This window comes from Tauraco erythrolophus, chromosome 8 (assembly GCF_009769465.1).
Source record: "Tauraco erythrolophus isolate bTauEry1 chromosome 8, bTauEry1.pri, whole genome shotgun sequence".
In the NCBI taxonomy this organism is placed as follows: domain Eukaryota; kingdom Metazoa; phylum Chordata; class Aves; order Musophagiformes; family Musophagidae; genus Tauraco; species Tauraco erythrolophus.
Window position 1 is genome coordinate 14,175,757 of NC_141472.1, and position 27,086 is coordinate 14,202,842.

The 27,086-nt window shown below is 38.1% G+C and overlaps 1 protein-coding gene across 1 annotated transcript in view; it reads right to left on the reverse strand.

Annotated features, from left to right (window-relative positions):
- Nucleotides 1-27,086, reverse strand: part of ALS2 (alsin Rho guanine nucleotide exchange factor ALS2) — a 43,936-nt gene that overhangs the window by 9,060 nt on the left and 7,790 nt on the right. The window contains exons 4-27 of the mRNA XM_086615368.1: nucleotides 25,133-26,052; nucleotides 22,429-22,789; nucleotides 21,387-21,555; nucleotides 20,855-20,951; nucleotides 20,374-20,451; nucleotides 19,247-19,420; nucleotides 17,333-17,504; nucleotides 16,765-16,945; nucleotides 14,963-15,028; nucleotides 12,235-12,397; nucleotides 11,309-11,440; nucleotides 10,940-11,068; nucleotides 10,507-10,577; nucleotides 10,057-10,123; nucleotides 9,565-9,767; nucleotides 8,734-8,799; nucleotides 7,471-7,569; nucleotides 6,798-6,962; nucleotides 4,318-4,429; nucleotides 3,941-4,018; nucleotides 3,691-3,824; nucleotides 1,415-1,582; nucleotides 1,022-1,139; nucleotides 308-465 (exon numbers count right to left, since the gene is read on the reverse strand). Coding sequence (XP_086471494.1) covers nucleotides 308-465; nucleotides 1,022-1,139; nucleotides 1,415-1,582; nucleotides 3,691-3,824; nucleotides 3,941-4,018; nucleotides 4,318-4,429; nucleotides 6,798-6,962; nucleotides 7,471-7,569; nucleotides 8,734-8,799; nucleotides 9,565-9,767; nucleotides 10,057-10,123; nucleotides 10,507-10,577; nucleotides 10,940-11,068; nucleotides 11,309-11,440; nucleotides 12,235-12,397; nucleotides 14,963-15,028; nucleotides 16,765-16,945; nucleotides 17,333-17,504; nucleotides 19,247-19,420; nucleotides 20,374-20,451; nucleotides 20,855-20,951; nucleotides 21,387-21,555; nucleotides 22,429-22,789; nucleotides 25,133-26,052 — 4,081 coding nt within the window. The remainder of the gene's footprint in view (nucleotides 1-307; nucleotides 466-1,021; nucleotides 1,140-1,414; nucleotides 1,583-3,690; nucleotides 3,825-3,940; nucleotides 4,019-4,317; nucleotides 4,430-6,797; nucleotides 6,963-7,470; nucleotides 7,570-8,733; nucleotides 8,800-9,564; nucleotides 9,768-10,056; nucleotides 10,124-10,506; nucleotides 10,578-10,939; nucleotides 11,069-11,308; nucleotides 11,441-12,234; nucleotides 12,398-14,962; nucleotides 15,029-16,764; nucleotides 16,946-17,332; nucleotides 17,505-19,246; nucleotides 19,421-20,373; nucleotides 20,452-20,854; nucleotides 20,952-21,386; nucleotides 21,556-22,428; nucleotides 22,790-25,132; nucleotides 26,053-27,086) is intronic.

The window sequence follows — 27,086 nt, forward strand, 5'->3', positions numbered from 1 at the left end:
CAAACACTGTCTTTTCACAGCATGGATATCCAGAGAGACACTAAACTGGAAATCCACATTCAAGACGAGCTTCCTACAGCCATATTTTAAAATACAATGTATGTAGGATGTAATACACTGTGGTGAAGATTTTAATTTTTTTATTCTGACAGAATATTCAAGACTCCTTAAAAAGGTTAAGGAAATATAAGCAACCCCTAAAACAGAGTAAAGATACTGGCATACTTGGACTGCATAAACACTAGACAGTTTCAGTAGATATCTTTAATTCAGCAGTTCTTTGACTTGAAAATTAGAGTCTCATTACCTAACCAATTGGAAGATGCGTTTGAGGTAGGACTTTATCTCTCTAACAGCCTCCTGCAGTAATCGTCGATTAGCTCCTACTCCAACATAGGTCATCCTGTAGACAGCTACTAGTGTTTCCACCAGCTTGCCCAATGGATGGAGAGGAGTATCACAAGCCTGAGGTGAAAGATATTAATTGGCCATTCAGACAGGTCAATGCCAGACAAAAAATAAATGGAATTCAAGAGAGATGAGTCAGAGATCCAAAAACAGGCTTTGAAAGAAAAAAATTACAAATACATCAAAAAGTGAGCTATATTTTAAAAAATTCCCATTTGGATTACAAAATTTCTGTATTAGCTGAATACAGATCATAGAGGAGTCAAAACAGTACAAGAACTTGTGCTACTTCTTGGACCAGTTATCTGTCCAGTACTACTAAAATTAACATGCAATAATCAGCAAGTATTTCAAGATGCTTTGCTGGGATGCAATGTATAAGAATTAAAATAGTAACTGAGCAGAAACTGTCTTTAAGGTAGTACATCCACCAAGTATATAGTGATTTTTAGTCTTTTAATTCCATAAATTAGGAAGTCATGTGCAAATGTAAATTAATACAACATGGATGACAAGAGTGTAAATATGGAAGGAATTAAGGAAAGCTATTACAAAGTGAGCTTGACATCATGCCTTACCAACAAGCTATGTAAGCATTTGAGAGTCACAATACCTTTATCAAATATTTTTTAATATTTTCATATTTTTCCAGGGTGAAGGCACCAATGTGTTGTGGAATGAACTCCAAACTTTCCAGTGTCTGAGTATGCGAGCGGCTCAATAATTCTGGGCTGCAGTTATAAAAAGCACAAAAATATTGTACAGATTATTTATTAGACATACGGTAAGAAAAAAATCTGAAGCTAACAGCTGAACTAATTCTAAACATCAGTATGTTCCCAAAAGGGTTTATAGTGCAGAGTATTAAGAGTTCTGATTTTGTTTAGGATTTGTCAGTTTTAACTGAACTTTTACAGTCAGAGTTTCTAGTTTAGAGTAGAGTGTGATTCCAGTTTCTTTCTCAATACTTTCTTCATCGGGCTGACTGTATTCTCCAGGAACGAACCTGTCTTTGTGTTGCCGTCGGTTGGTGGTCAGGGCCACCGCAATGTTGTCCCAAGCCTTCCATCTGTCCCCCTGGCCCGGGCTCTCACAACCAAGCTGGTTCCAGCATTCTTCAAATACTGCCTTCCATTTCTCATCAGGAGGCACTGCCAGGATCCCGAGTTTTCGCCTAATAAAATGACCGGTTAGTCTATTAAAATCAAACAGTTCTGAAACAACACATTCAGCTATGAGAACCACCCATGGCTAGTGTCAGTCTTATATCTCATATTATTTTACCAAATGCTGATACACTTCAGTCTCTACTATGAACCAAATTTATCACTAAGAATAAACCTAGAACCTATGATTTAATTAATGTCTTGACTTTCAACATTTTTTGAACTTAAAAAAAGTTACATTTACCCTTATTTTTTTTTCCTTGCTAACTAACATACATTAATCCATGTAACGCATTCTAATGTTACAAGATTAGAATGTTTTTAATACTTACATGTGGTAAAAACTATGAACCTTATTACATTAGACAAGTCAGTCTTACACTTTCTTGTAGTCTTCCAGGAAATAGTTTTAAACACAAAAAAGGACTGGTTTGATTTCCAAGAAAACAGGACATACTGCACTTAACTAGGCTTGTCTTTCACCACTGGTATTCATTCAGAAAGCTCGTGACACATTCACATAGCAAAGACATATAACAAAAACATCCCAAATACTTCACTATCCTGGAATGTACAAATAGCATAGCTACACAGACAAAGATCAAGAATGGATATATGGCTTCTGCCCCTAAATTAGTATCTACATATGCTGTTGCATGACATGTCAGGGATGTGCTGGTAGAGAGTAAAACCAGCTCAGGCATCTTTTCATTGACAGTCAATGCTCAGAGATTCTCTATAGCCAAAAGAAAACAGAGAACTGTTGTTTTCCCTATATAGAGAAAGAGACATATCTCAGATATATACAGTGAAATTTAGGGCTTTGAGGAGCTTGCATAAAGTAAATAAAAGTTGTCAGGGTTAACAGTTCTACCTTGATTTAAATCAAGAATCAAATCGTCAGACCTTTCATTAATATTTTTCCACTACATTTGAGATGAGAACTAGCAACACTGATATTTCCCCCATGTTTCCAGTTCCACAAAGAAAAAGTAGGCTCTAAGCCTTTTCACAAATTGTACCAGAAGATTTTCAACTTCAAGAGAGTCGAAAAGAGTAGATGAAACCCTTATTTCACAAGCAATCTTCACAAATATGTACGTACATTTATTCATAGACTCCCTACTGGGATAAAAAGAAGACAGCTGCTAAGGCTGCAAGTGTTCAGGTCAGCAGGGAGGCCTGCTTAACTTTGCATACTGTTGTAGGTGTCAACACTGCCAAAAGAAATTACCGGTGAATGCTTCAGGAAGCACACTGAGAAGTAATCTAGGTAAAAATATAAGCATTGTGTTTCCCATTTTAATCTGAAATTTGAAAGTATGCTTCAAAGATACTGAATCCTGCACAATTACTACAATTGTAAACCAGTATACAGAGCTACCAAATATTGAAATTTCACCAACTATTTAAATTTACTTAGATTTCTTCTATTCAAAGACATCTTAGTTATGACTCAAAACAAACATTTTTTCCCCCAGAGATAATTAAGCAAATTGACCTAACACATCTGCTATAAATAGGGTTATAAGGATACTTTTCAAAATTATCTTTGCCAAAGTGTTAAAATGCTCTCTTTTCCAACTGATTTTTCTACTATTTTCTTATGCATTGTTTGGAAGAGGTGTGGTAACTAGCTAATTCTGTCCAAATGTACCCTCACTGGCATTATTAGATGGCACATTAAATGAATTAATTTACCAACAGAATAATTGGCAGGAGGCAGAGAGGTCTGCGATAGACTAAACTACATTTGAGTGATTACATCATTCTCAGTACCACAAAAGTCATCAGCAGCTGTGAACTCAGGTTGTAATAGGCAGTTCAGATATAAATAAAATAATTCTGAGACTGCTACAGGACAGTAGCAGCATGTCAGCTATCCTGCTGTTACTGGCATATTCGAGTAGTAATTAAAGCAAGAACAGCTATAAAGATTTTTATCTTGTTTCATTTCCTAAGCAGGAGGGAAGAGGAATAAAAAAGGAAAAGCCTTTTCAAAATCTCACTGTTTCTTTGGAAAAAATATTTTTAACCAGCCTTTGAAAAAAGACAATAGTTACATTCTGAAGTATTACTCAACCATATGAGAAATTATTTCTTATTTGATACTCACAATGCTTTAGGTTTGTCCTTCTCATTCTCATACAAGCTAGGTTTGAAGTAGGTTCCAGTGATTTTTATCCCAGATCCCCATTCTCCACTGAAGAGACCTTCAATATAATCTCCATTTGGCAAGGTCAGTGTTCCCTTGAGAGAACATAATAAAAAATTTATCTGAAATCCACTGGGAACCAAATTACAAGGATTTTTTTTTTTTTTTTTTAAGATGGTAACAGTTTTCAAGTGGGAACTGTAATACCAACCTTTCCACTCAAAGTCCAGTTATCTGAAAATTCCCCCTCATAGACTGTATCATCCTCAGAAAGCAAAATTCCAGTTCCCTATAAAGAGAATCATAGGGAACACAAAGCAGTAGTTATAACAGAAGGCTAGATTGCAGATCTAAAGATACACTGAAAAACCTGTCACAAATTCTTAGCCAATAATTTTTTTTAAAGCAGTTTCTGAAGTAGTCCTAGGTGAAACAAAGCATGGATTATAAAGACAGCTAAAAAAGCCAGGATAATAGAAGGTTAGAAGAACAGAAGGTTTACACAGCCTAACATACACTCATCTCCCCAGAAAGCTACCATATTTAGAGGAAAAGTCACTACAGCACAGAATCCAACATTCCACTCACCATCATTTTGTTGGCACTGAATGCTCCTTCATAATATAGTCCAAACTGAGTAACCACAACACCATTGCCTTGGCAAAGATCATCTTGCCACATTCCCATATACTTTTCTCCTCTGAAGAAAAAGGAAGTAGGAAGAATACAGTCTAAGTAGCACATTTACATCCTTTTTTTTGCTTTACTGTGATATTTGACCACTACAGAAACCATTAGAAAAGTGTCACACAGCACTTGCTTCAGGTCTGTCAATCTAGTTTCACTAGCTTCATGGAAATAAAGACTTTTGACAGGAACAAACTATAATGATCTTCCTCTCACAATTCACGTTACAGATTGGCCACATCCAAGCAAACTGTTACTGATGATCTGAAACAATGCTGAAGCCTAATTAAGTCCAACTCCTATCCAAAGGAACCTGAGCAGTAGCTACAGCACATAAGAAACAGGGAAACTTGTTAGCTGATCTGGATTAGCTTTACCTAAGACTTAAGTTGCACATGAGAGGAGATCTTCAGCTTCATCAGGTATACACCTGATGTATTTAACAGTTATTTAGAAAAGATGCCAGAAGCTTATTTTAGGCATTTTTTTTGCCAAAGCTTTTGATTTCTTTACTTAAACTCTGGTGACTCAAATTGAGAGGACAATAACTAAAAGAAACCAAGCTGTTCTACTTGAAGGATAGAAGGGAGACCTACAAAGTCATACATGGCATTTTGAAAATACTGGAGTGCAAAAATTGTAAGGAAATAGATCATGTTGTAGAAAGTTTCTGGATAATAGCCTAATGAAGGTCATGCCATAAAAAAATCATTAAGACAAAAACTGCTCACAGTAAACATCAGCCTCTTTCAGACTACTATTTAAAATACTCTTTTGTGAGTGTAAGCCCACAGAGGTCAGGCTAGAGCATTGAAACTAAGTGCGAGTCTCAAATATTTTGAAACAGTCTATTTTTTCAGTTGTTCTGAAAAAGAACATGTTGTTTTCACCAGTCAAGGACTTGTTTGCTTTTAGAGGGAAAACTAGTGATTGATTTAATAGAACTCCACTTATTACAGAACATTTTCTTCTAGTACCCAGGAAAAATTATGGTCATAGTAAAGAGAGCAAGGCCAACCATTAATCTAAATTCAGGAGTATCTCACAGCTGACTGGACCCATAACCTAGCAGCATGCTGGTCTGATTCATCATGCCAGCTACAGGGGTCTCTAAGGTGAAGGCTCCTTGAGAGATAGATGCAGCATACTCTGTTACCAGGATGGAAACATAACAGACTAGAAGTCCCGCTTGCTTAAATGACTGGTTTGCAATAATAACAGCAAGTTACAAAAAGTGTCTGCAGCTATTCCTTATTTGTCAGTGCTGAAGAATAAGAAGTGAAGAAAGTGAATCCTTAGGCCACAAACATATGCACATATCATTCCCTGAGACCAGAAAGAAAACCACCTTGAGGGCAGCTCATTCATATTGGAGTAACTCTGGAATAGAAAGCAAATGTCACATTCCTGCCCCACCACGAACTGCCACTGCATTTACAAATTCTGGAGTTGAGAGGATGTGTGAGGAAAGCTGCCATTTCTTTAGTTTGTCCTAGGTAAATAAATGACTAAAAGTATGTGGAGACATCTTGACACTAGAGTATAAGCACAACCACCAGCGCTGAGCAAGAATAGATGCAAAACTGACATCAGGAAATACCTAGAGGTGCTACGATACCTCTGTTTCAGAAAAATATCCACATACACCCTCCCACACACTTCCTTCACCTCCAGACTTTTCACTATTCTGCTTTTTAAGTGGGCTTTCAGTTCGCTTAAACCAAAGCAGTTTTCTTAAGCTTTCACCAAAAGCTCTCTTTTCAGGTAAAAAAAAATCATTTAATTAGTGACTGAAAAAACAGACTATATTGATCTGTGCTCAGACAGTATTTATTTAGTGCACATTATTTAGTGCAGTCCTGTTTCCAAGACCATGATTTCACAAATCTGCCCCGAGAGAAAGATTCTTCCCTCCACTGCCCTGACAGAACAAATCAATGGAAAACCTGAGCACGAGCTGAAATTTACCTATTCCTGCATATCTGATCACTGAACAACCCAGTCCTATAAGCCTGAGATGAAAGAATACTCCTCACATGACATTCATAAAACTTTCAGCACTTGCACACGGTATCTCAGTAAGATACCATATTCAGTGCTAGTTTTCAGGCAGAAGTATGATAGGAAAGCAAGGCAGAAAAAAAACAAAGAAAACACAAAACCCCCATGTTTCCTCCAAAAGCAGCACCAAAAAGCAGTCTCCAGACCCAATTCTTTAGATCATCAACCCAGAAAGCCTAGTAAAAAAGGACAAAAGAAAGGGAAAAAAAAAAAAAAAAAGACATGCGCTACTGCTGCTACTAACAGATCAAATCCTTTCCTACTCTTCTTGCAATTGTGTGTCATACTAGTGTTTAAGGATTTGTGGAAAAAGGCATTACCTTGTGATATCATCAAAAACTCCATAACCACTCTTCTTATCCATTGTCCACTGTCCAATGAACATACTGGGAGAGGAAGAGGTTAGCTTCCCACTGCGTAGCAGACCATGCCCGTGACGCATGTTATCCTGAAAACACCCTTCATACACCTCCCCAGTAGCATAGCTATAATGAAAAAGAGAATAAGTGAGATTCCTATAATCTACTTTCCTGTTGTGTTTTTTGTTGTTGTTGTTGTGTTGGGGTTTTTTTGTTTTGTTTTCCCAGAACAGATCAACTCTCTCTTCTAAGAATTACATCACAGCCACACCAAGCAGGAACTATAATATTTGGGATAAAAACAAGCCTTTAATACAAGTCTTTTGATGCTTTGTTTTAAAGCTATTCACCAACAAGCAAGGCCATTAGAGGTTATATTTATCTCTCAGAAGAAAGAATCCTCTATTATTCAAAGGTAGTAGCAGAATTAGAATAGATATTAATAAAAGAACACTGTACAAGTACGCATTGTGAGTAACCTACCAAAAGCAAAGTAGAAAATAAGCCAAGCTAAGCATACTCAAGGCTGAAATGCAACAAGAAAGCTACATACAGAGGCTTAGTAAGCAGTGTGCCAGATCATCAGCCCTGCTCTCCCTTTTGCAATGACAGCAACACAAGTGCTACATGTTACCTGTAGACTCCATGTCCACACATTTTGCCTTCCTTCCAGTACCCCACGTAATGGTCATCCTTATGCAATGCTTTGTTTGGCACTCTGTATTCACCATACCTGCCAGGGCACAGAGACGGAACACAAGCAGCTATAATGCTCACACGTTTCATTAAAAACAGGAACAGATAAATATCACCGACCCACTCTAAAATCAGAATGCTCGATATTATTTTTAGTGCATCTCTTCAACTACAGCAGTTACAGATGGGTTTTTTACTTTTTTTTTTTTAAAAGAGAAAGCAGGAATTCCAGCATCACGAGGTCAATTTAGTCCGTACTGCTTTTCTCCTGTTCGATTGTGGCAAGTTATAAGTATTTCCCTCTCTACCACAACGAAGCATTTTTCTCAGCATTCAAGAGGCCACGAGTCTTCTCACATCCTAAGACTGCTTCTATCTTTGTTGTCTTCTTCAGGTCTTGATAATTCTAGCACATCTTTATTCCAGGGAAAGATGAAAACACATATTGCTACAGACAATATTAAAAAAAAAAAGATACTAGCTTCCAATTATGCTCAAACAGTGCACAGAACTGTTCACAATTTCAGTATGCCTGAAAAGAATAAGACACACAACTTTTATTTATATATTTTAATCTTTTGAGGAGATTAAAATCCAATTATGAAGGTTCTTCTGAGAGCATGTCTACCCCAAGAAGACATTACTATTGTTAAGTGTTGAGACTATAGCAAACATGCTGAAATACAAATATATGCATTTGATAATCCTAGCAATTACAGTTAAATACCAATCCATTTATTTCTGGTGGGGATTTGTTTGAAATATACCAGAACTTTTGAAAGAATATTGCACCACAAAAAGTTACAAGTTACCTATACAGCAGAAAGTTGAATGCAGACTTTTCAATTGGCTTCCTCTGCTTAGTATTTTACACCCACTCACCCATTCTTTCTCCTCAGCTCTTTTACCATTTCCTTCCTCCATCCTACAGCTGATTATCCAAATTAGTTTCAATTTTTATGAAAAAGCAAGTTTTTAATCACGTGGTTGCAGAGTTTCTTGTGAAGACAACTAGCATATCTCTGGATAAATGAGAGATTATCTATATATCATCAACACAGAGATAAATCTGGTTAACATACATAACCATGAGTCAGTAAGATTCACTGCAAAACCTTTAATTAAAAGGTTTTTGTTACTATCTCCTACAACAATGAGTATTTCTTGCCCTCTGGCTCCACAAGTAGTGGGAGGATCTTACCCATCCTCCAGTCCAGTCCGGAAAGTCCCAGAGTACATTCTTCCATCTGCCCACTTTAGGACCCCTCTGGAAAAAAATACAAAGCCATATATGTGTATAAGACAATGTCCTGGTTTTAGCTGGGACAGTGTTAGCTCTTCTTTTTAGCAGCTAGAAGAGCTCCGTGTTTTGGTTTTACTCAGAGGCTCGCTCTGAGAAGAATGTTGATAGCAAGCTGATGTTTGTGGTTGGACGTGAGACTCCAAGGACTTTTCAGTGTGCCGGAGTGCAGAAGCACGGCGGGATAAGGGGGGAGCATAGTTGGGACAAGGGGGACACGATTCCCCTTGTGATTTGTGGTGGAACTTAAGATTGAGGGCCAAACTGGCCAATTAGTGTTCCATATCATGCAGCGTCATGCCCAGTATAAAAGTGAGGTTTTATATAAAAAAAATGCCCAGTATAAAAGTGAGGTTTTTTATAAAAGTGATTGCAAAGCTGCAATCCCAGCCTTGCGTTCGTCCGGGATTGCAGCTTTGGAATGAGACGGGCTTTGCATACGAGGGGGTGGTGAGCATCTACACTGTGTATTAAATCATCTGTATTAAATTGTTCTTATCTCAACCCACGGGTATCCCATTTATCCTTTAATTCTCTCCCTCATCCCTGGGGCTGAGGGAGGGTGAGTCAACGACCTGGGGGGGGGGCACGGTTGTGTTGCCGGAGCGGCCTAACCCACAACAGACAATCAGTTCACTTCACACTTCCCAAGTGACTTCTGTGAGTGAGTCTACTTACTGATACAGCAACCATCTCATTTTGTTTTCAACTGTTACATTTAAATGCTCTTACCTGCCATGGGGTTTCCCTGAAAGCCATCTCCCATCATAAACAGCATCCTTAAATCGAGGGTCCTTATAGAAGGTGTATTTGGCACTGCGAGAAATAGGAGGTTCCTGTCTTGGCACATTCCCCCCAGCTCCATAAAGACTGAAGTCAGAAGTTCCTTTAAGGGCCTGATCCACTGCTTGGCTTATTGCCCTCAGCCACTTGGTCTGAAACAGAAAGTGTTTCATCACAGAATTTAGCTATCATCTGGTTTTGCTCTGAATCTCACCTTTAGAGCAACTATAATCAACTCCTTTACATGCCTCAGTACAGTGTTGTAAACTAGGAGTACTGCTACAGTCAAGCACAAAGTACAGTTAACCTGCACACCAAGCTGTAGGAAGACTTCATTCTTGGTGAATACTTAGGCAATACTTCTCCCTATTTGGTTTCACAATAAGAGAGAAAAACTCATCCATATCACTGAATCCATGCAAAATTTGTAGATACACCTACTTTTTCATGTGGTGTTGAAGAAACAAGAACAAACTGTTCTTCTGGTGTTGTAATCTTCAATCCATTCCTATGGGGGAAGTATTTTAATCTAGTGAAATTTCATCCTGAAAAAGGCAAGGTTTCCTAGAGCATGGATATTGTATCTGCCCTCCCCGACCTCAGCTAGCTTTAACCTTAATATTAAAGTCAGCAGTGAAAAGAAGCAGCCAGAAAGAGTACTTGCTTTCCTCTTGACCACCTTAGTCTTTCTGATGTTTATACAACTTTTTTTTTTAAGACACAGAAATGTTTTCTTTTAAGACATAGAAAAGTTTTCTGAGACAAGAAAGAGGGGTAGACATGATTGCATCCAGTCTATTCTGCTCCTAGTTTATGACAACTGGTTACAAAATGCTCATCCTCCCTCCCAAAATATCTGACTATTTAAGCATCACAAGCAAGAATACTCACACATTTCCAGCTTCTTCTGAAAGAGCTTCTACCCACAGTGTGGACAAGGGAAAAATATGGTGTGTTGAGAACTGCAGGCAAGAAGGAGAAGGTAAACTTCACCAGGTTCTCATCCATTACCCCTGCCCCACGCTTTTTCTGAACAGTTTTCCTTTCTTTGAGGACTAGGGGAAAACTGAGCATTACAGGCTCCTCATATGCACCTTGCTCCGAGAAATAGTCAACAGAAACCATGTCAGCCACAAGGCAACAGCAATCAAACATTTAAAAAAGTACATAATTTCAAATTAATTTGTAAACATAGAAAGACTCATCACTTTTAAGTGTTCAAGCAACATCACAGTGAATGGCGCAAGAACTTATCTTCACTATATGAAAAATATGTCATGTTGTTTCAAGAAAAGGTTTTGTTCCTGGATACAAGCTGGTTTACCTGAGCATGTACCAGAGCATCGTTAAAGAGGATGAACCAGTTTACAGAGAATCTTCCAGCATGTTGTAGGGACAGCCCCCGATTGCTGCTTTCACAGATTAAACGACGCTCTGGCTTCCGCAAGGAATCCTACAGGTAGGGTTAAAAACGAAATTACAGAAGCTTACTTCTCGTTGATTGGGACTTAAGGTCAGTGTTATTTGTCTTTCATAGTAAAGGTTCAACCTTTCCCCAATTCAGAGTAGTACAGCAACACAAATTAGAAAAACGAGAAGCGCAACTGGGACAGTAAAATCAGTAATAGATACAGGGTGTAATGCTAACAGCAACAGATTCAGGCTGCTAATAGACTGACAATTGTCATTATACCGTCATTTTCCCAGGAAATGTCTTCCAGAAGCCAAGTGTGTATTCTGCTTCTTTCCTTTTTCTGCTAAGATGAACAGCAAGGCTCTCATAACAAGAGCTAGAATCCTGTAGCTTCTGGTATTCTGGAGATGCCTACAGGGCACAAGGTAGAGACAGACCTGAGAGTGTTTCTGAACACCTGCGCCAACAACACTAACCAAGCTGCCATGCAACTGCTCATTTTATTAAATCAGCACCAAATGCATGACAGTTGGTCTGGTTAATAAAGTAACAGTGCAGGCTAAGTTATTTTCTCGGTCACATATTCTGTTGGTGTGCTGGCAGTTTTTAAAGTCACAGAAGTTCCATGACTGTTAAGAGGAGAATGATTAATATACAATTACATGATCTACCGCCTTGCAGCTTAACAGTCTGTAGCAGAAGTAGTGCCAATAATTGCAGGAGTAATACTTTAAATTACTATATTAGGATAAATGTACAAGTAGTTATTGCTCCTGTTTAGCCATCTTTTATTTCAGAAGAATGCAATTACAGACATCTAAATGGGTGGTAAAAGTCTACCTAATATATTTGTAGTATTTTTAGTAGATTATTACAGCCAAAGATAGCTACAGTAATGGTGCCAGATGGAACTGAAAAGCAATAGGCAAACATCAAAACAGTGTATTTGCAATTAAGTACTCAGGCACACAAACAAGTTCTGGCAGGGCAACAAGTTTCTACCTGTCATGTGATATGTGCAGGTGTGGTGTTCAGATTGTGCAAATAAACATGCATGATCTTCCCTGCAGCAAATACAAGTCCGAGGTAGCTTCTCTGAGGACTAAGCTATTTTTAATTACCTGGCATTTGCTTCACACAGTTACTTCCGAGCCGTAAGTTTCATGTGTATATTTATTCAGATAAAGATAACAAAGCCAGCTTACCACTTCAAAACATGTGGCAAGCTTTAGCAAAGTTCTAGCATAATTATGAAGTCGCCCAAATGGCATGAAAAACAGAGCATTCAGAACTTCCACTAGCTGGAGGTTTTCCTCATTCTTCTCCGACAGTTTCTGTAACAGCTCCTGGTTTTTACTCAAGAAGTCTCTAAATTATGGGACCATTGGGGAGTAAAGGGAGGAGAGAAGAAAAATACAGCAAGACATCAATGATTTTTTATATAAATGAGCTCAAAATGCCTCTTTTTGGATTATCATAAACCAATAAAATTAAAGACAAATGCATGCTGATTATGAATCTAGTCCCAATTTAGTTTAAGGAAGGACACTAATACAGACATGTAGCTCTCTAACAGCTGCAACACAGGACTTTAACTTCTCCTCTCACAGGCACAGTCATTAAACTGGTGAAGAAAGTTGACTAAGTTGCCCCACCTGCAGAGCAACTAATCACCTTTTTCCCCGTTAACAACTGATTAGTAAAAGAGCTAACAGGTGGAATGACTTCCCATTACTGTTAGAACAGTAAGTTTCTAACTGTTGATTCATACAAGAAGGCCTGCAAGAATCTTAACTTTGCTCCAGTGCACTTCCCTACGTATATCCAAATAATCTCTTCCCCACCCCTGCTGTTTTATGGCAACTGACCAGTTTTTCCCCTCACTAGAAAAATTACATCCTACCTCAAAGAAAGGCAGGAAATCTGTTCAATCCTCAGTCTGATTTCCAAGAGGGAGAACTAATCTAGTTCAGAGAAGAAGAGGGAAATGATTCTGAAGACAATGCATTAGCACACAAAACCAGGATTTCTTCAATTAAAAGGAAAACAAACCTACTTTTCCCTCTCCTTCACCATATCTGTGTGCACACATGGGCTGGCACATGACACATCTGTATTAAAACACATCCAGCTGGGAAGCATTTAACCACAAGCTGCAAGAATCGGGTGAGGCTGAAGAGGCAGGCCCCAGGGACAGCGAAACAGGTCAGAGAATTGCACAGCAGAGTCCCTAAGAATTCTGCATGATTAGTAAGATGCCATTTCACACATCAAAATAACAGCTTATCTAGGTCTGCTAATGATTATTTAAGAACTTTCTTGTTCAACAAGCCTTAGCAATAAAGTCTTCTTTAGAGAGAAGACCATATTTCTTGACTTTAAACTTAACTATTCGGATGGCTTGCATTTTTAAAGTGCTTTGAGATCCTCACATGGATGTCTCTGTAGAACAGCATCAAATAAAAACAGACATATAATACTGAGTATAGCTCATCTACTCTTTCAGAGGAAATGCTCGAACCTGTCAACAACAGAGACCTCTACTCTAACTAGCACTTTTTTAAAGTTGGGATTACTTCTAATGCATTCATATTGCAGAATATCCATAAAAGATAGGCTGACATCATTAAACACTGACTTAAGACAGTATCCCTTGGGAAGGAGGCAGAGGGGAAATTCATCATTATCAGCAAAGATATTCTTAACTTCCCTTTGCAAGTAGCAGGACAAAACTTCTAAGACATCTCTTCCCTGAAGTTTCAGAACCTGAAAAAGTGTTATTCACCTAATGAGACCCTGGTTGCAGTAGGACAAGCTGTGACACCTGACAGTAACAACTGATGTGAAGAATTAAGTAGAAGTAATTTCAGCATCCAGAACTTGTCAGTATTAATTATAAATAAGCTTATACTTGAACTGAGATTTCCTTTAAGTTACCCTAAAATTCTTGACCAATGCAGAAAGATTCTTAGTGTGTCTCTGTAGTGGGATTTTGTACTTCGTCTTTCGCACTGGTCCTCAGGTGCAGAAGATTCTTTGCATTAGGTACTCTGGTGTTTCAAAGAACTTCCAGTACCATCATTTACACTATATTCAAAGTGCTCCATAAACAGCTGTAACAGAATTACTCCCAGATTACAGAATTTAGGAAGGAAGGAAGGAAAGCTGGCAATTTCTCAGACAAGTTTAATACCCTCATCGCAACAACTTCTTCACAGCACTAGAGTGAAAGATGCACAGTGTCATTACTTTATTTCCTATACAAATCCACTATTGAGCTGAGAAAAAAGATATACTTTATGATCTTTAAACCTCAAATATACTGTCTCAAGCTTTAAGGTACAATCCCTTCCTCGCATTTAAGAGCATCTATGCATGAAACAGAGTAAAGCAACCTTGAGAGGTAGAGAAGATACAAATGCAGAAATGTTATTCTTGCATCATTTTAAAGCACTTCCATAAACTTAAAGAATTCAAATGAAAGTGGATTCACATTATCTACTCTTACTAATTCTTAAAGAAAAGTTTGCTGTTCTGCGTTTTCTTGACAGCAACATTTGAAAGAATAAAATACTAACAAACACTGAATAGATGACAAAAATTTAACCTCAAGTCTAAGCTTTAAAAAAAAAAGCATTATCTGAAATCTATTCACATTTCTTCCAAGGAATTCACAATAATTTATGCTTTTTTCCTCCTCTTCACCTTCAAGACAAAGTAACTGAACTCATTTGGCAGTATTTTAACCAAAATTTTTATCATAGCTGAGAGGAAGTAACTTTTTCTTCATCTGATGGAAAAGCAAGCTGAACACTCTACTCAAGAAAACTGAGACCAAGTTTCTGAATGCTCATTACTACACACACAGTTCTTTAAATTACAGTTCTTTGCTAGTTGATCAAAAACTCCAGAAAACGGTAAAGGTTTGCTTACATTGCTGGCTTTGCAAGGAGCATAAATCCTCCCATTACGAGGAAGTTTGTTACTGAAGTACAATACCTAAAATGGGGAAGAAAGAGAGCTTCAGTTACAAAATAAGAACATCCCTGGAAATAGCAACTGTTGTAGTTTGAAACAGTTTACCAACGAGATCTGTGATATGTTATACAGTTAATCTAAGTACTTGAGAAAACATTAAACAGCCATACACTCAATGTTACTGCAACACTTAGTATCCACTTTCCACATGGAGGATAGCATATGCACTACTATTCCACATTTCTGCTGTCACTGGCACAACGCAGAGGGCTTACTTTGCAAACGAAATTTGAGTATTTGTTTCCCCCAAATTTGGGCATGTACAGAATAGGTCATCTGTTCCAACAATTTAATATTGCTAGCTTCCAATTATATTCAAGATGGAAATTTCAAGATGGGAATTTCTCTTTTCCTGCTATTCAACATTCTACTTTTCACTTCGCCCCTGCCAAGAAAGAAAACCATTTTTTAAAAACCCACTTTTCTCTGAGAGAAGAGGTCTCAGTTTAGTCCCATCAAACAGATACTACTTACATTGCCTGATAGACCGTTGGAAGATGCTCAAGGCACTATGCTGAGGAGCTTGCACAGGTTCTGATGCCATACACAGAAAAATGTGTAAAGCATTAGAAAGCAAAGGGGGAGAGCAGACAACAGGCACAACAACAAGAACAGAAATTAAGCGTTTCAGTCTTTGACAGAGAGGAAAAAGAAATTAAGAAACCTTTCTAATCTGAGTAATGAGAACCAATTCTGGAAATCCAGATTACAAGAAAAACTAGAATCAAAAACTAAGAAAGGGAGAAAATACATATTTACAATTATGAACAACCCATGATACATGGAGAAGAAAGCTGCTTTTATGCATAAGTTTATCACTGATCCAGTAAAAGAGGTAACCGTTGTGCTTGTGTTAGAACAAAGTGCAACTAGCTGCACATTCAAAATGCTACTGCATAACAACCCAAGTTGATCTTGAAATTTTTTTCCCTTATTTTCATGTCTGGTAACCAAGACTACATTCAGAGAGGACATTTTTGGACTCTCTCCTCTGTCAAGCCAGTATTTTTTCACAAAAGCCTGTAGGTATTAAGTATGATGAGACTTCTGCTACATTACGGTGAAATTATCCAGCAATTACAAAAGTTATTGAGGAGAAAGACAGCAAACAGCGTGACTGTGTAGACTTACTCTCCCAAAAGCATTAAGCTAATAAAATAATAACCAGGATAATTCAGATTTAATTCTGAGCACTAAAGTAGCTCTGTCTTTTTGGTGAAAGGTGTAATGCTAGCTGTTAGCAGATATCAGGACAGAAGAACTGTTCTTCTGGGAGTCGATTTTTAGCTAATGACTATTGGAACAGCATTTTGTAACTACAATAAACCCCTAGAGGCAGCTTTACGTAGTGGCCTAGCCATGGTAAATATTACATTATATTACAAGATCCTTACTATTTAAGTAACGAACATATCTCTTTCACATGCATATATGCAGCAACCAAAGAGATGTTTGTACATTAGGGAAGCTGAAGCTGTCCAGTGTGCTCCACTGGTGAAGACTTTGAAATACATAGCTCACTACCAAATGGATTAGTTTATGTAAAACTCTCCGTACACTTTAAATTGCGAGAATACAATTTGCACAACAGTTACTTATGTAGATTTCCTTATGATCTACTTCTTATAACTCAGGCTTTTTGGGGTCAGCAGACTAAGTCTGCAGAGACTCAAGATGAAAGGGAATTGGATACTTGCTCAGTATAACTATCCAAAAAGAGACTGGAATGCTTCAGGATGGCCAAGCTCCTGGCTTCTTTTACTCCATGAAGAAAGCTACTTAAAGAAGCTCCATGTTGACCGATGAGATAGCATAGCTTGCTGAACCTGCTTGCCATTTCCTGCAACAACTGGATTGTATTTGCGTTGCCCAAATTATCTGTAACAGACCAGAAAGCAATTCAGCTTACCTTACAAAAGAGCAGCACCCATTAATAAAGAGAATTAACAGAAAGTGCTGTTTAGATGTTTTACCAGCAATTTCACCTCATGGCTACATTATACAGAATCAGGTATTCAACGATTTTAGATTAAATACAGCTCAAATAACTAAGTAATTTTGGGTGAAACAGTCAGGAAAAGTGAAAATACGAATAACGTAATGCGGATGTCAAAATGCAGCTATATTTCACCAGTTAATCCGAACAGGAGAGAAGAGTAAGACCTTACCTTCATCTTAAAAATACGTAATGCTTTCTAAATTTTGCATAAAGAAATCTGTTGTAGGGGAAATAGTATCAAATAAAATATTAAAATAAGTTCTTACCTAAACCTAAAAGAGGTCTAAGAACCTGAGATTTGATCTCACTCAGTTTGAAATAAAACCTTCTCTCAGTAGAAGCCAACTCATGCAAACTGGCAATATATCCCATTACGTTTTTGTCTACTAAGACCAAACAGTTGTCACCACCAGCTATCACATTGCTTATGTACCCTATCTGAAAGATAAAAAAGAGAAAAGAAAAAACAGCATCTTTAATATTTTTCTTTTCATACTCCAATTTAAAAACAGGGTGATGCAGAATAAAGCATATCTTTAGCAGCACTAAGTATTAGTAAGTATTAATTACCTACAGTGACAAACAATCCATTCAACACTGGCTTAATACAAGAATGATAAAACTAGAACATTGATTATAGATGTTTCTATAATCAATGCTGTTCATTTTCCTGGTATCGACAGAGCCTAAAGACAATAAATGGACCATCTTTCAACCATTCCATGTTTAAGAGATGGTGACCTTAAGTTCAGTCACTTTTAGAACTGCAATATATTCATGCTTACATCAGCAATGTTGATATTAACTTGTATCATTATATCAGCTATTTCTCCTACTAATTAGGAAGAGAGGATAACAACGTTTTAATATTATCACCATGCTCTGAACTATAGTCCTTTCTGGACCTGAAAGATGTCTATTGATAAGAGTAATATTACAGTATCAATAAACTGGACTAATACTAATAACTACACTAACACCACAAGTGATGTTAGTACAGATATTAGTAGGTATTTGCTTTCCACAGCAATTGGAAGCAAAATTCTTCTCTAAGGTCAGCACAAGTGCCACTTATGCATTGTGGCTCCTCACTAATTCTGGTTCACATGCAACATCACATGGTAATTCCGTGTTTGAGCTCTACTTTTATTTCCTTTGTTCTTAAACAGAGGATTCTTTAGAAACATTGAGCCAGAGCCATTCAACAAGCAGCTCACAGGCTGCTTCCAGTATGCAAGAGCCTACCAGTCGCCCTACATGAGCAGAGAGAGGAATGGCTAGCCACAGTCTCACAGAAGGAACACAATTGTGCGTGTCTGCACACACATACATGTGTGCACATGCATGCACATATGCATGGACCCAGTGTCTACATCCCTCTCCCTCCTCAAAACCCCTCTCCAACTGCTATTCTAGCCAGTCTAGGGAAGTAGCAATGAGACCCAGAAGAGCTGAGACAGAGATGCTTTCTACCCTCACCATCTCCTTCCCTGTTACTTTAAACTCAGGTTGGTCTGAAATCATACAAACAACTTGGAAGAAGATGTGCAGTCAAGAGTACACACTTTCACATCTTGTGCCAACTTCAAGCCAAATATAAGATTCAGTTTGATGAAGAAAATTGCATAGGGGGACCTCTTCCCTCCCATAAACATGCAAATGCACATTTTGGTGCCTTTGCTCAGTTCCCCCTTCACATCCATGAGAAAGGGAGGGGGAGGAAAGGAGATGATGCAGAACTTAGGGGGACCTTCTGCCCACTCACAAACAAGATGCATAGGAAGCTGAATGAAATAGAGCAGGCAGTGCCCTCAATCACTTGAGAAACAACAGGAAAATGAGAAGCAACAGCAGCAAAGAATAAAAACCATGAATACTGTGATGCAAACAGAGCACAATATAAGGGTGCACTTCTGCCACATACAGACTTGGAAGAAAATGGATTAGACACACTAGAAACATCTCCTTGTGCCTCAAACAGAAGGCAAGACCAAGAAACAAGCAGAGAAGAAAACAATACTTATTAGGCCTCCTCTCTGCCCACCATAAGCTGTGCTCTTGGTTTGACTGCTAGGAACCAGTTACTTGACACCCTTAAAGCTAGTTGAACAATCAGCACTGTGCTATTTCCAAAAAAGTATCAGTATGATTTGCACTAACTTCAGGGGAATACCACTCACCTTACTACAAGATAGTAACAAAACTGGACTCTTAGTACAGCTATTTTCATACAAATCTTCTGTTGCTGTCTCCTGGCCACTGTAATATAATCCAGGTTGGAAGTCTTCCTCATCTGCTAAGAAGAGGGAATAATCTAGTCCTGCTGCTATACTCCAAACACCATCACCACACACCTGAAATTCACAAGGAAGGAAAAGACATTAGAAATCATCACCTGAAGCTAGAAGGAGAGGATAGTACTTAACTCTTCAAGCCACACATGCACATAATACACCTGCCAAGAAAAAGTATTGCAATAGCTGGTAATTTTTCAACTTCAGTGTCTCATACCAAATACATTTCTTGCATGTATAATGAAAATTGTCTTTCTTTCCAGTTGTCTTTCTAATGGCTGATTTTTTGCTTTGAATTATAAATTGGTTTGATTTTTAAATAGGCATCAGGTGAGCTTGATTAAAGTTGGGACACTTTTCGCCTCTATGTTTAACTGGGAAATCTATAAATTTGGGACAGTTAACATGCTGTACATTAATTTGCATAAGGCCTAAGCAAGAAGACTTTGCAGCTAGTTTTCCACTAAGACAAGCTCCAGAAAACATAGGCAAGGGTGGGATCTAATTCAAAATCATTATTTGGCTCTTCACTCAATGGGATGAAAAGTTCAAAACAAACAGAAAACCCACTGCCAAAACAGCTCTGGAAACACAGAAACGAACAACAAATATGGTCATGGTCTAGCAAAGCTAAAAATGCTAGAAGAATGTTTAGAATAAAAACAACATTCCAAGATATTTAAAAGTTTCAGCATTGCAACATAGATATCAGAGAAACCAAATATAAGGTAAAAGTGAAATTTGGTAAGAAGATACAAGCAGTCATATTTCTCAGTCTTAGAACTTCAATGTGGTCAAAAAACAGTTGAAGTCTGTGTAAAGGATTTCTTGGGTAGATATTCACAAGCTCATCTAAGGATTGTATTTACAGTATAAGCCAAAGAAATCAAGGGCTCTATTAGTATGTAGCACACAGATACATAAACAAGGTCAGTTGTTAGAAATTACTTTGCACTTGCTTGTATAAGAAGAGATCCTAAACTGAAAGAAGAAAAACACAGAAAACAAAGTACCTTTGTAAGACGAGGGACTGTTGTTGGGGAGTTCAAGTGACCAAGCTGGCCAGAGATATTACTGCCCCATGAATACACCTGTAAGAAACATGGCTGAACATGAGAATGTAAGTTGATCTACATGGACACATACTGAATTGTAGTAGTACACCTGTAAGTGTGCAAACACACAGAAGTCAAGGGTATAAGATTCATGTACCAAGAAGCACTTCCCTAATTTCCACTGTCTTCCTATATTCTCAAATTGTCTTCTCACATTCAGAAATTGAATGCACCATATCAAGTCAGTGCAATCTTTACACATAATGTTGATGGTACATGCAGAACTTTGGCAGAAATAGAATTAAAATTTCACACTGATTCCAAGTTGCCTCCCACAAACAGAAACAAAAGTTTAGAAGCAAAAGAAACCAAAAGCTAGAAATACCAAACATTACAATTATGTCACAGATAAGCAATAAATTATAACAATCACTTGTACCTGGGATTTGGCAGTGAGTGCTAAGGAGTGATGGCCACCAGCAGAGAGCTGAATCACTTCTTTACCATCTAGGCTTTTCACACATAGTGGCTGAAGCCTGTCAACCCCCAGAACGCCAGGGGGAAGGAGGGGAGAAAAAGATTATCAGAGGTATTCTTAAGAGAAAAATTAATTCCAAGTTTGTTTTTTTTTAAAAAAAAAAAAAAAAAAAAAACAGAAAAACATACATGGAATCTTTTGGCAATAAACTAGCTTAGTCAAAAAGGTCATGAAGGGTGAAAGTTGAGGATAAATCTCACCCCAATTTGGACAAAGTCGAAACACCACCAAAACTCCTAGTGATTACAAGGGTAAAAGTCATAACTGATTGACATTCAGTAACAATATAGCACAAAACTTGTTACTTGGAGGAACTTGGGTCACAACACAAAAGAACAAGAACACAATGTAAGGCAGTTCACAAATTTGAGAAAGCTGAATGCTCAAGATTTCCTAGTGACCTACTAAAAAACATTTATCAAAGAAATCTCACCTTGGCAGAACATCGCCATGTCCTAGCTGTCCTTCCTTCCCCTTTCCCCAGCTCCATACCTCCGTTCTTAGAGAGGGTAAAAGAGCATCAGCCTCACCACTGTAGGTTGGAGTCAGAGCTACAGTCCTCATTTTTGCCCGCCCTACCTTCCGTAAGAGCCTAGGAGAAACTAAAAACAGGCCAAGAGATAGAAAAATTGATCATCCCTTTAGGAAAATATCTCACACAGACTGTGCGTTACAGTTACAGTACCACTTGGGATAACTGATCAAGACTTCTCAAAGAAGTCTTGATTAAGACTGCGAGCAAAGGCTGGTACGTAAGAAGAAAGGTTACTGACACACAGACGTAACACATGCTAAAAGTAGCCAGATCTCAACTGTTACCAGCTACTAAAGGATAACAGGTATATGAGAACTATACAGCTATACTGAAGCAAATGAACCAAAACAAACTAGGCATTAAAAAGAGTATATTTTGACAGAAAATTTATTCTTGCAGTGAACAAAAGATTTCAATACTTCCTAAATTCTCCCCTCTGATCCAAGATTAATATAGAACTAAACCATGTACCCACCCATTCAGAGCAACTAACACCAAAATCTGAGGAGAGAAGGTCATTAACTTTGAAGTTTAGCAGTGAGAACCAGAATATTTCTAGGTCCTTGACTCAAAACCAGCTCAGTGCAGCAGGGATGACAGGCCACACAGATTTTTATCTGTTATGCAACCTTTATGAAAGACAGTTTGCCATTGTTTTGCAGTAAGATGCCCAGACTACTACAACATGCCCATTTCACCTACTTTACCAATAAGGAACGTTCCTAAACCCACTACGCTTGTGGTTTTCTCAGCAGGCAGGATTTGCTAGTCTTCACTCCCCCCCACTGCCTTGAAGTCCTAAGATACAGTTTATAATTCATAAACATCTTTCTTAGATTATTAGATTTATGTTCAATAAATATGTTTTTATTTTCAGGTATAAACATTCACATTATTATAACTTTTCCAGTCTCTTGGTTTTCCCAACATGCTTTTTTACCTTGTGACAACAAGCCAGGCAGGGAAAGTCTTCGACTCCCTCCTTCAGATTCCTCCTCTCTAATATCTACTAAACTGGAACTCTTCTTGCCCTGCATGGATTCCAGCCTGACCTGCTCTTCTCGACTGTCTTTCAGAGCTTCAGGCCCTGGGGAACCACCACCAGACTGAGATCCTGGTTCACTTGAAGGTGTGCCATAGAAGTTCATAACTTTCTTCAGAGACAATGCTCCAGCTTCATATGTAGCAGCTACTCTCACACCAACTGCTGATGCACAAGAGGCCACCAAGCTGTTCAAGGCAGATGTGCTGGTACCTGGAGGGCCAGGGATACAAGCACTGAGTTGTTCTTCTTGAGAAGGCTAAAATTAAAGAAAAATTGAAGACTATCATACCAGACTGCACATCACAATAAGATGACGATATACACATTCACTATTCAAACTACGTGCTACACTGAACAAGACATCACGAGGAAGCTTTTTGTACTTAAGTGTACATACATTCCTCAGAATCACATTTTTAAGGTAGGACCAAGCACCATTTCTACATGGACTGGGCTTTGTCTGTTGCACTTGTCTTGTAGCTCAACCGTAAGAGACTGTGGGTCTGTTTTTTTAAAAATACAAAAAAAAAAAAAGGATCTTTGCTAACAAATATAAAGAGAGATTTAATTTCAGGCTTATTAACTTCTTTGCCACCAGTTAAAGCACATCAGTCAGCATGCTGTATTGACAGAGAGGTAAGTTCTTCCTTCAATATGTTAAAAGGAAAACAGTGATTCATGGATTAATTTTGCAAGGTCTATTGTAAGACCATTCTGGGCTATGTGTCCCCTTATGCTACTGTCGCATCCATATCAAGCGAGTTAATAATCATGAAGTTACACTAGGGATAAAATGACTGAAGGCAATTATTAGTACCAGCACATGATTACCTATAATAGCAATCAATTTACCCACCAAATAAGAAATAATGCACAAGATGTTATCTGCCAAATAGTTCAAATGTTAAAACAAAGACCTCAAAATCACATTTTCCCATCTAATATATGGTGGGAAATAATAGTAATACAAATATTTAAGCTCATTTTATTCTGCCAGAAGGAAAACGATCTTCCTCTTTTTTTGTGAAAAATTAGGCTAAAGGATTGAGATTGGTCCTATTTACTTGTACTTCCTTGCTACTTATAAAAGGCACGCCTAGCAATACAGAAAAGCAAACTTGAGTTGTGTAGGAAAGCAAAGAGAAACAAAGGATTTTACTAGTGCCGAAACATGAAATTAGGTCCTCATCTCTGCTCTTCACATGTATGATCAATTGTGTTAAGATTCAGAGAATCAATTCCAGGCTTGTTTATTCCTGGAACTGAGAGACAGAAACAGTACTCTGGAAACATTCCAAGAACATGGAGTTGAGAAAAGGAGCATGAAGTCAGGTGTTTCAGTCATTTCTTAACGGCAGGAGTTCTTGCATGAGTCTGAGAAGCCCACAACTGCTAGAGAGTGTTTGTATTGGCAAAAAGCAAAAGGAAGGACAATTGCGTTCACACAACAAATATTTCTTTGAAATGTTTCCCTCAGAAAAGGAAAACATAACTTACTGAATCACCAAGTTACTGGACAGTTTGTTTTGGTTTTAATACTACTTTTTTTTTTTTGCAATCAGAGGTGATAAAAATCGACTATTTATTAGGCACTGTGACATTTCTTCTCCAAGAACCATTACGAAAAATTTCTTACTGTAACTATAAAAAAATTAAGAAATTTATATCTACACGACATTTGAAATGACAAAAGAAATTTTCAGAATTCTGCTATGAATTTTGCACATTGGGCCACGGAGTGGCAGTTTTTCTTACAGATGTTACCTTTACCATAAACAATCGAGCAAGATAGTTTTTACGTAGGGACTACCAGACCACACTGCAAGATTTTGGATTTGTTTTCTAAGCTTGTGGGTTGTATTTTCTCCCCTCCAACTCCAAATAAGATTTTTTCCAAAGTAGTGTAAAATGTCATATTTTGGCAGAGAGCTGGGAACAGTTCTTGAACCTTCATATCAAGCATATTCTGCCGCTTATTAAGAAATTATTACTGTACTGTTCTACCATAGCATCAAAACAGTGTTGTTGAACCATTTTCCACATCACACAAAATAGAGTGGTACTTCTGTATTTCCCATCCCTGTTTGTAAGTTTATGCCACTCCTACATGATTAACATTAGATGCCTTTTGGTCAACACTTTAACATTACCCTTACAACCTTTACGTGCAATCTAAAATTTTTAACTGATTGAGAAATCTGGCAGATTTGCAAGGAATTCATTTTACATATAAAAAGGAAAGTTTTACCTTAAAGGTAAATTAGACAAGTACCAGCTTACTGCCCCGCACAAATGGGAAACCCATGCATCATAAACCAGCTAGAGAATGGGAAACGGGCTTATGCGGTTCTGGTACTGTGGACCACAAAGAGAGACTATAGCTGTCACGGTTGCTCACATTAAAAGCTTAAAACTGAACAAGGATGGAAGACAAAAACTTCCATTTAAAGTTGAGAGCTATCACAGAGAAGAAACATCTTGAAACTACAGAACACCACAGGTACAGTAAACTGACAGAATTTTTAATTTGTGAAGAGTAACACTGTCACATACACGAGAGGAGCTGTAGCAAGTTAAGAGCTAGTGACTAGGTACCAACCTGCTCAGGTTCTGCACAGATGTTTTTCTGCAGGCTCTCATTTAATGAGTGATCTGATAAACTGATTAAGCACTCTTTCACTTCTTTTTTGTCTGGGAACAGAATATTTCCAGGACTAGAAATTCCACTGTCTCCCTGTCTGTCGTTGCTGGAAAGCATACTTGCTCCATCAGATTCTAAAGCAACAAGCGTATGTTCTTCCACAAGTGGCTTCTGACGGCCTTCACTTTGGCTACCTGTTACACTTTTTCCTTCTAGGGTCTCCAACGAGGGACAGAAGACATGGTTTTCTGGTTGGTTATCAGTCAGTGCTACACCCAGTGGGCAACAGTGACTATCTGAAATGATTACATGATCTTCCTTGTCTGTCATGGTAATGAGGAGTTGACTGCAATGATTGCACCTCTCTGGGATAGGCTTCATTTCCTGCACAGGAAGACATTGTACTAAAGCCAGGCTGTGGTAGGCTCCACAAGCAATCTGGAGCACAACACGTCCTGACAGGTGCTCCACCTTCTGTGGCTTTGTCACTGGGAAAGTTGTTGTTATGAGACCAAGCTGGCAGCCACTCCCCCAAGCCCATATCTCTCTGCTTAGCGATAGTGCCAGCGTGTGTTCCTCTCCACAGGCTAGCTGCAAAATCCTTACTGATAACAGAGGACTGGTTTCAGCATCAGAAATACTGATGGGTTGTGGCTCTGGCACACATAGCTGATCAGCAACTGCACACTGGCCAGCAGAATTATTTCCCCACATGTACACCACACCACTTTCTGTCACAGCTCCATTATGGAAGCTGCCAGCTGCCACTGTAACAACATGGTGTCCAAGCAAAGTATTTTCTAAGATAGGACTGTTAACATATGACTCCTCTGGTCCAGATCTCCAGGGCAGTTTTCCAAAACTGTAGACCTCTCCACCTGGGAGGAAAAAAAAAAAAAAAAAAAAAAGAAACAAAACACAAAACAAAGACCTAGCATGAGTCCAATACAAAAATTTGAAGAGAGATTCAGATAAACATACACCAACTTTTAGCTTACTCCAGGCTCAGCAAAACTATGGCTATTGATACATGAAAACTGCTGGTTGCTCTCTGCAATTTCTGCTGTTAAGTTCTATACCTCATGTTGGTGTTACCCTGTGCATGCATGCACTGCTGAACTAAATGATGTTTTTCTGCTAAAAATTCTACTATGCAAGTTAAGCGTATTTATTGGTCCTTTCTATTTTGAGAACCACAACATATTTAGGACACACAAACATGCTTGAAGATCATGACAAAGTACAGAGCTCATCCTTCCACACAGAGATCTGGCATCACCAAACTGCACTGTTTCCCACTCTACATTAAAATAGGATTGTCCTTTAAGGTTTAAAGTAGGGGTGTGAGTAAATACATCTTGTCACTGGTTTGATGTCATACTGCAGCCTCTCCAAAAATTCATTAAAAAAAGATTAATTTCATTAAAAGAAAAGATTGCAGCACTGCCAGGTCAAGTTACTTTGCTAATTCTAAAGAAAAGCAGAAATCTATTTTTTAAATGAACAGTTGTTTTCACAGTGATGGAAAAATGGTAAGCCATACCCACAAACAATATGCTTTATAGGGCAAGAACACATATGCAAAAAGTCAAAAAAAACCACTGGAGCTCCATAACAACTCCAATAAAGGAGAGGCACTTACAGCAGGCTCGTCAATAACCTGGAAACTTTCCTTCAAAAACATCAAAGAAAAAGCAAAGCAGCAACTTCCAGATTAGTCTTTACAACTGTATGCCCATTGATGATTACAAGTAAGGACAAGCTATGCAAACACTTAAAGGACTGGCTTTTAGAAACACTTTGATTCAAAGTGCCAAATTGCTCACAAACCAAGGCTCACTCTAATGCATCTATTAGCTACGCGTTTTTCCAGAAGCACACAGAAACCAAAGCTCTTACACATCAAGAGACC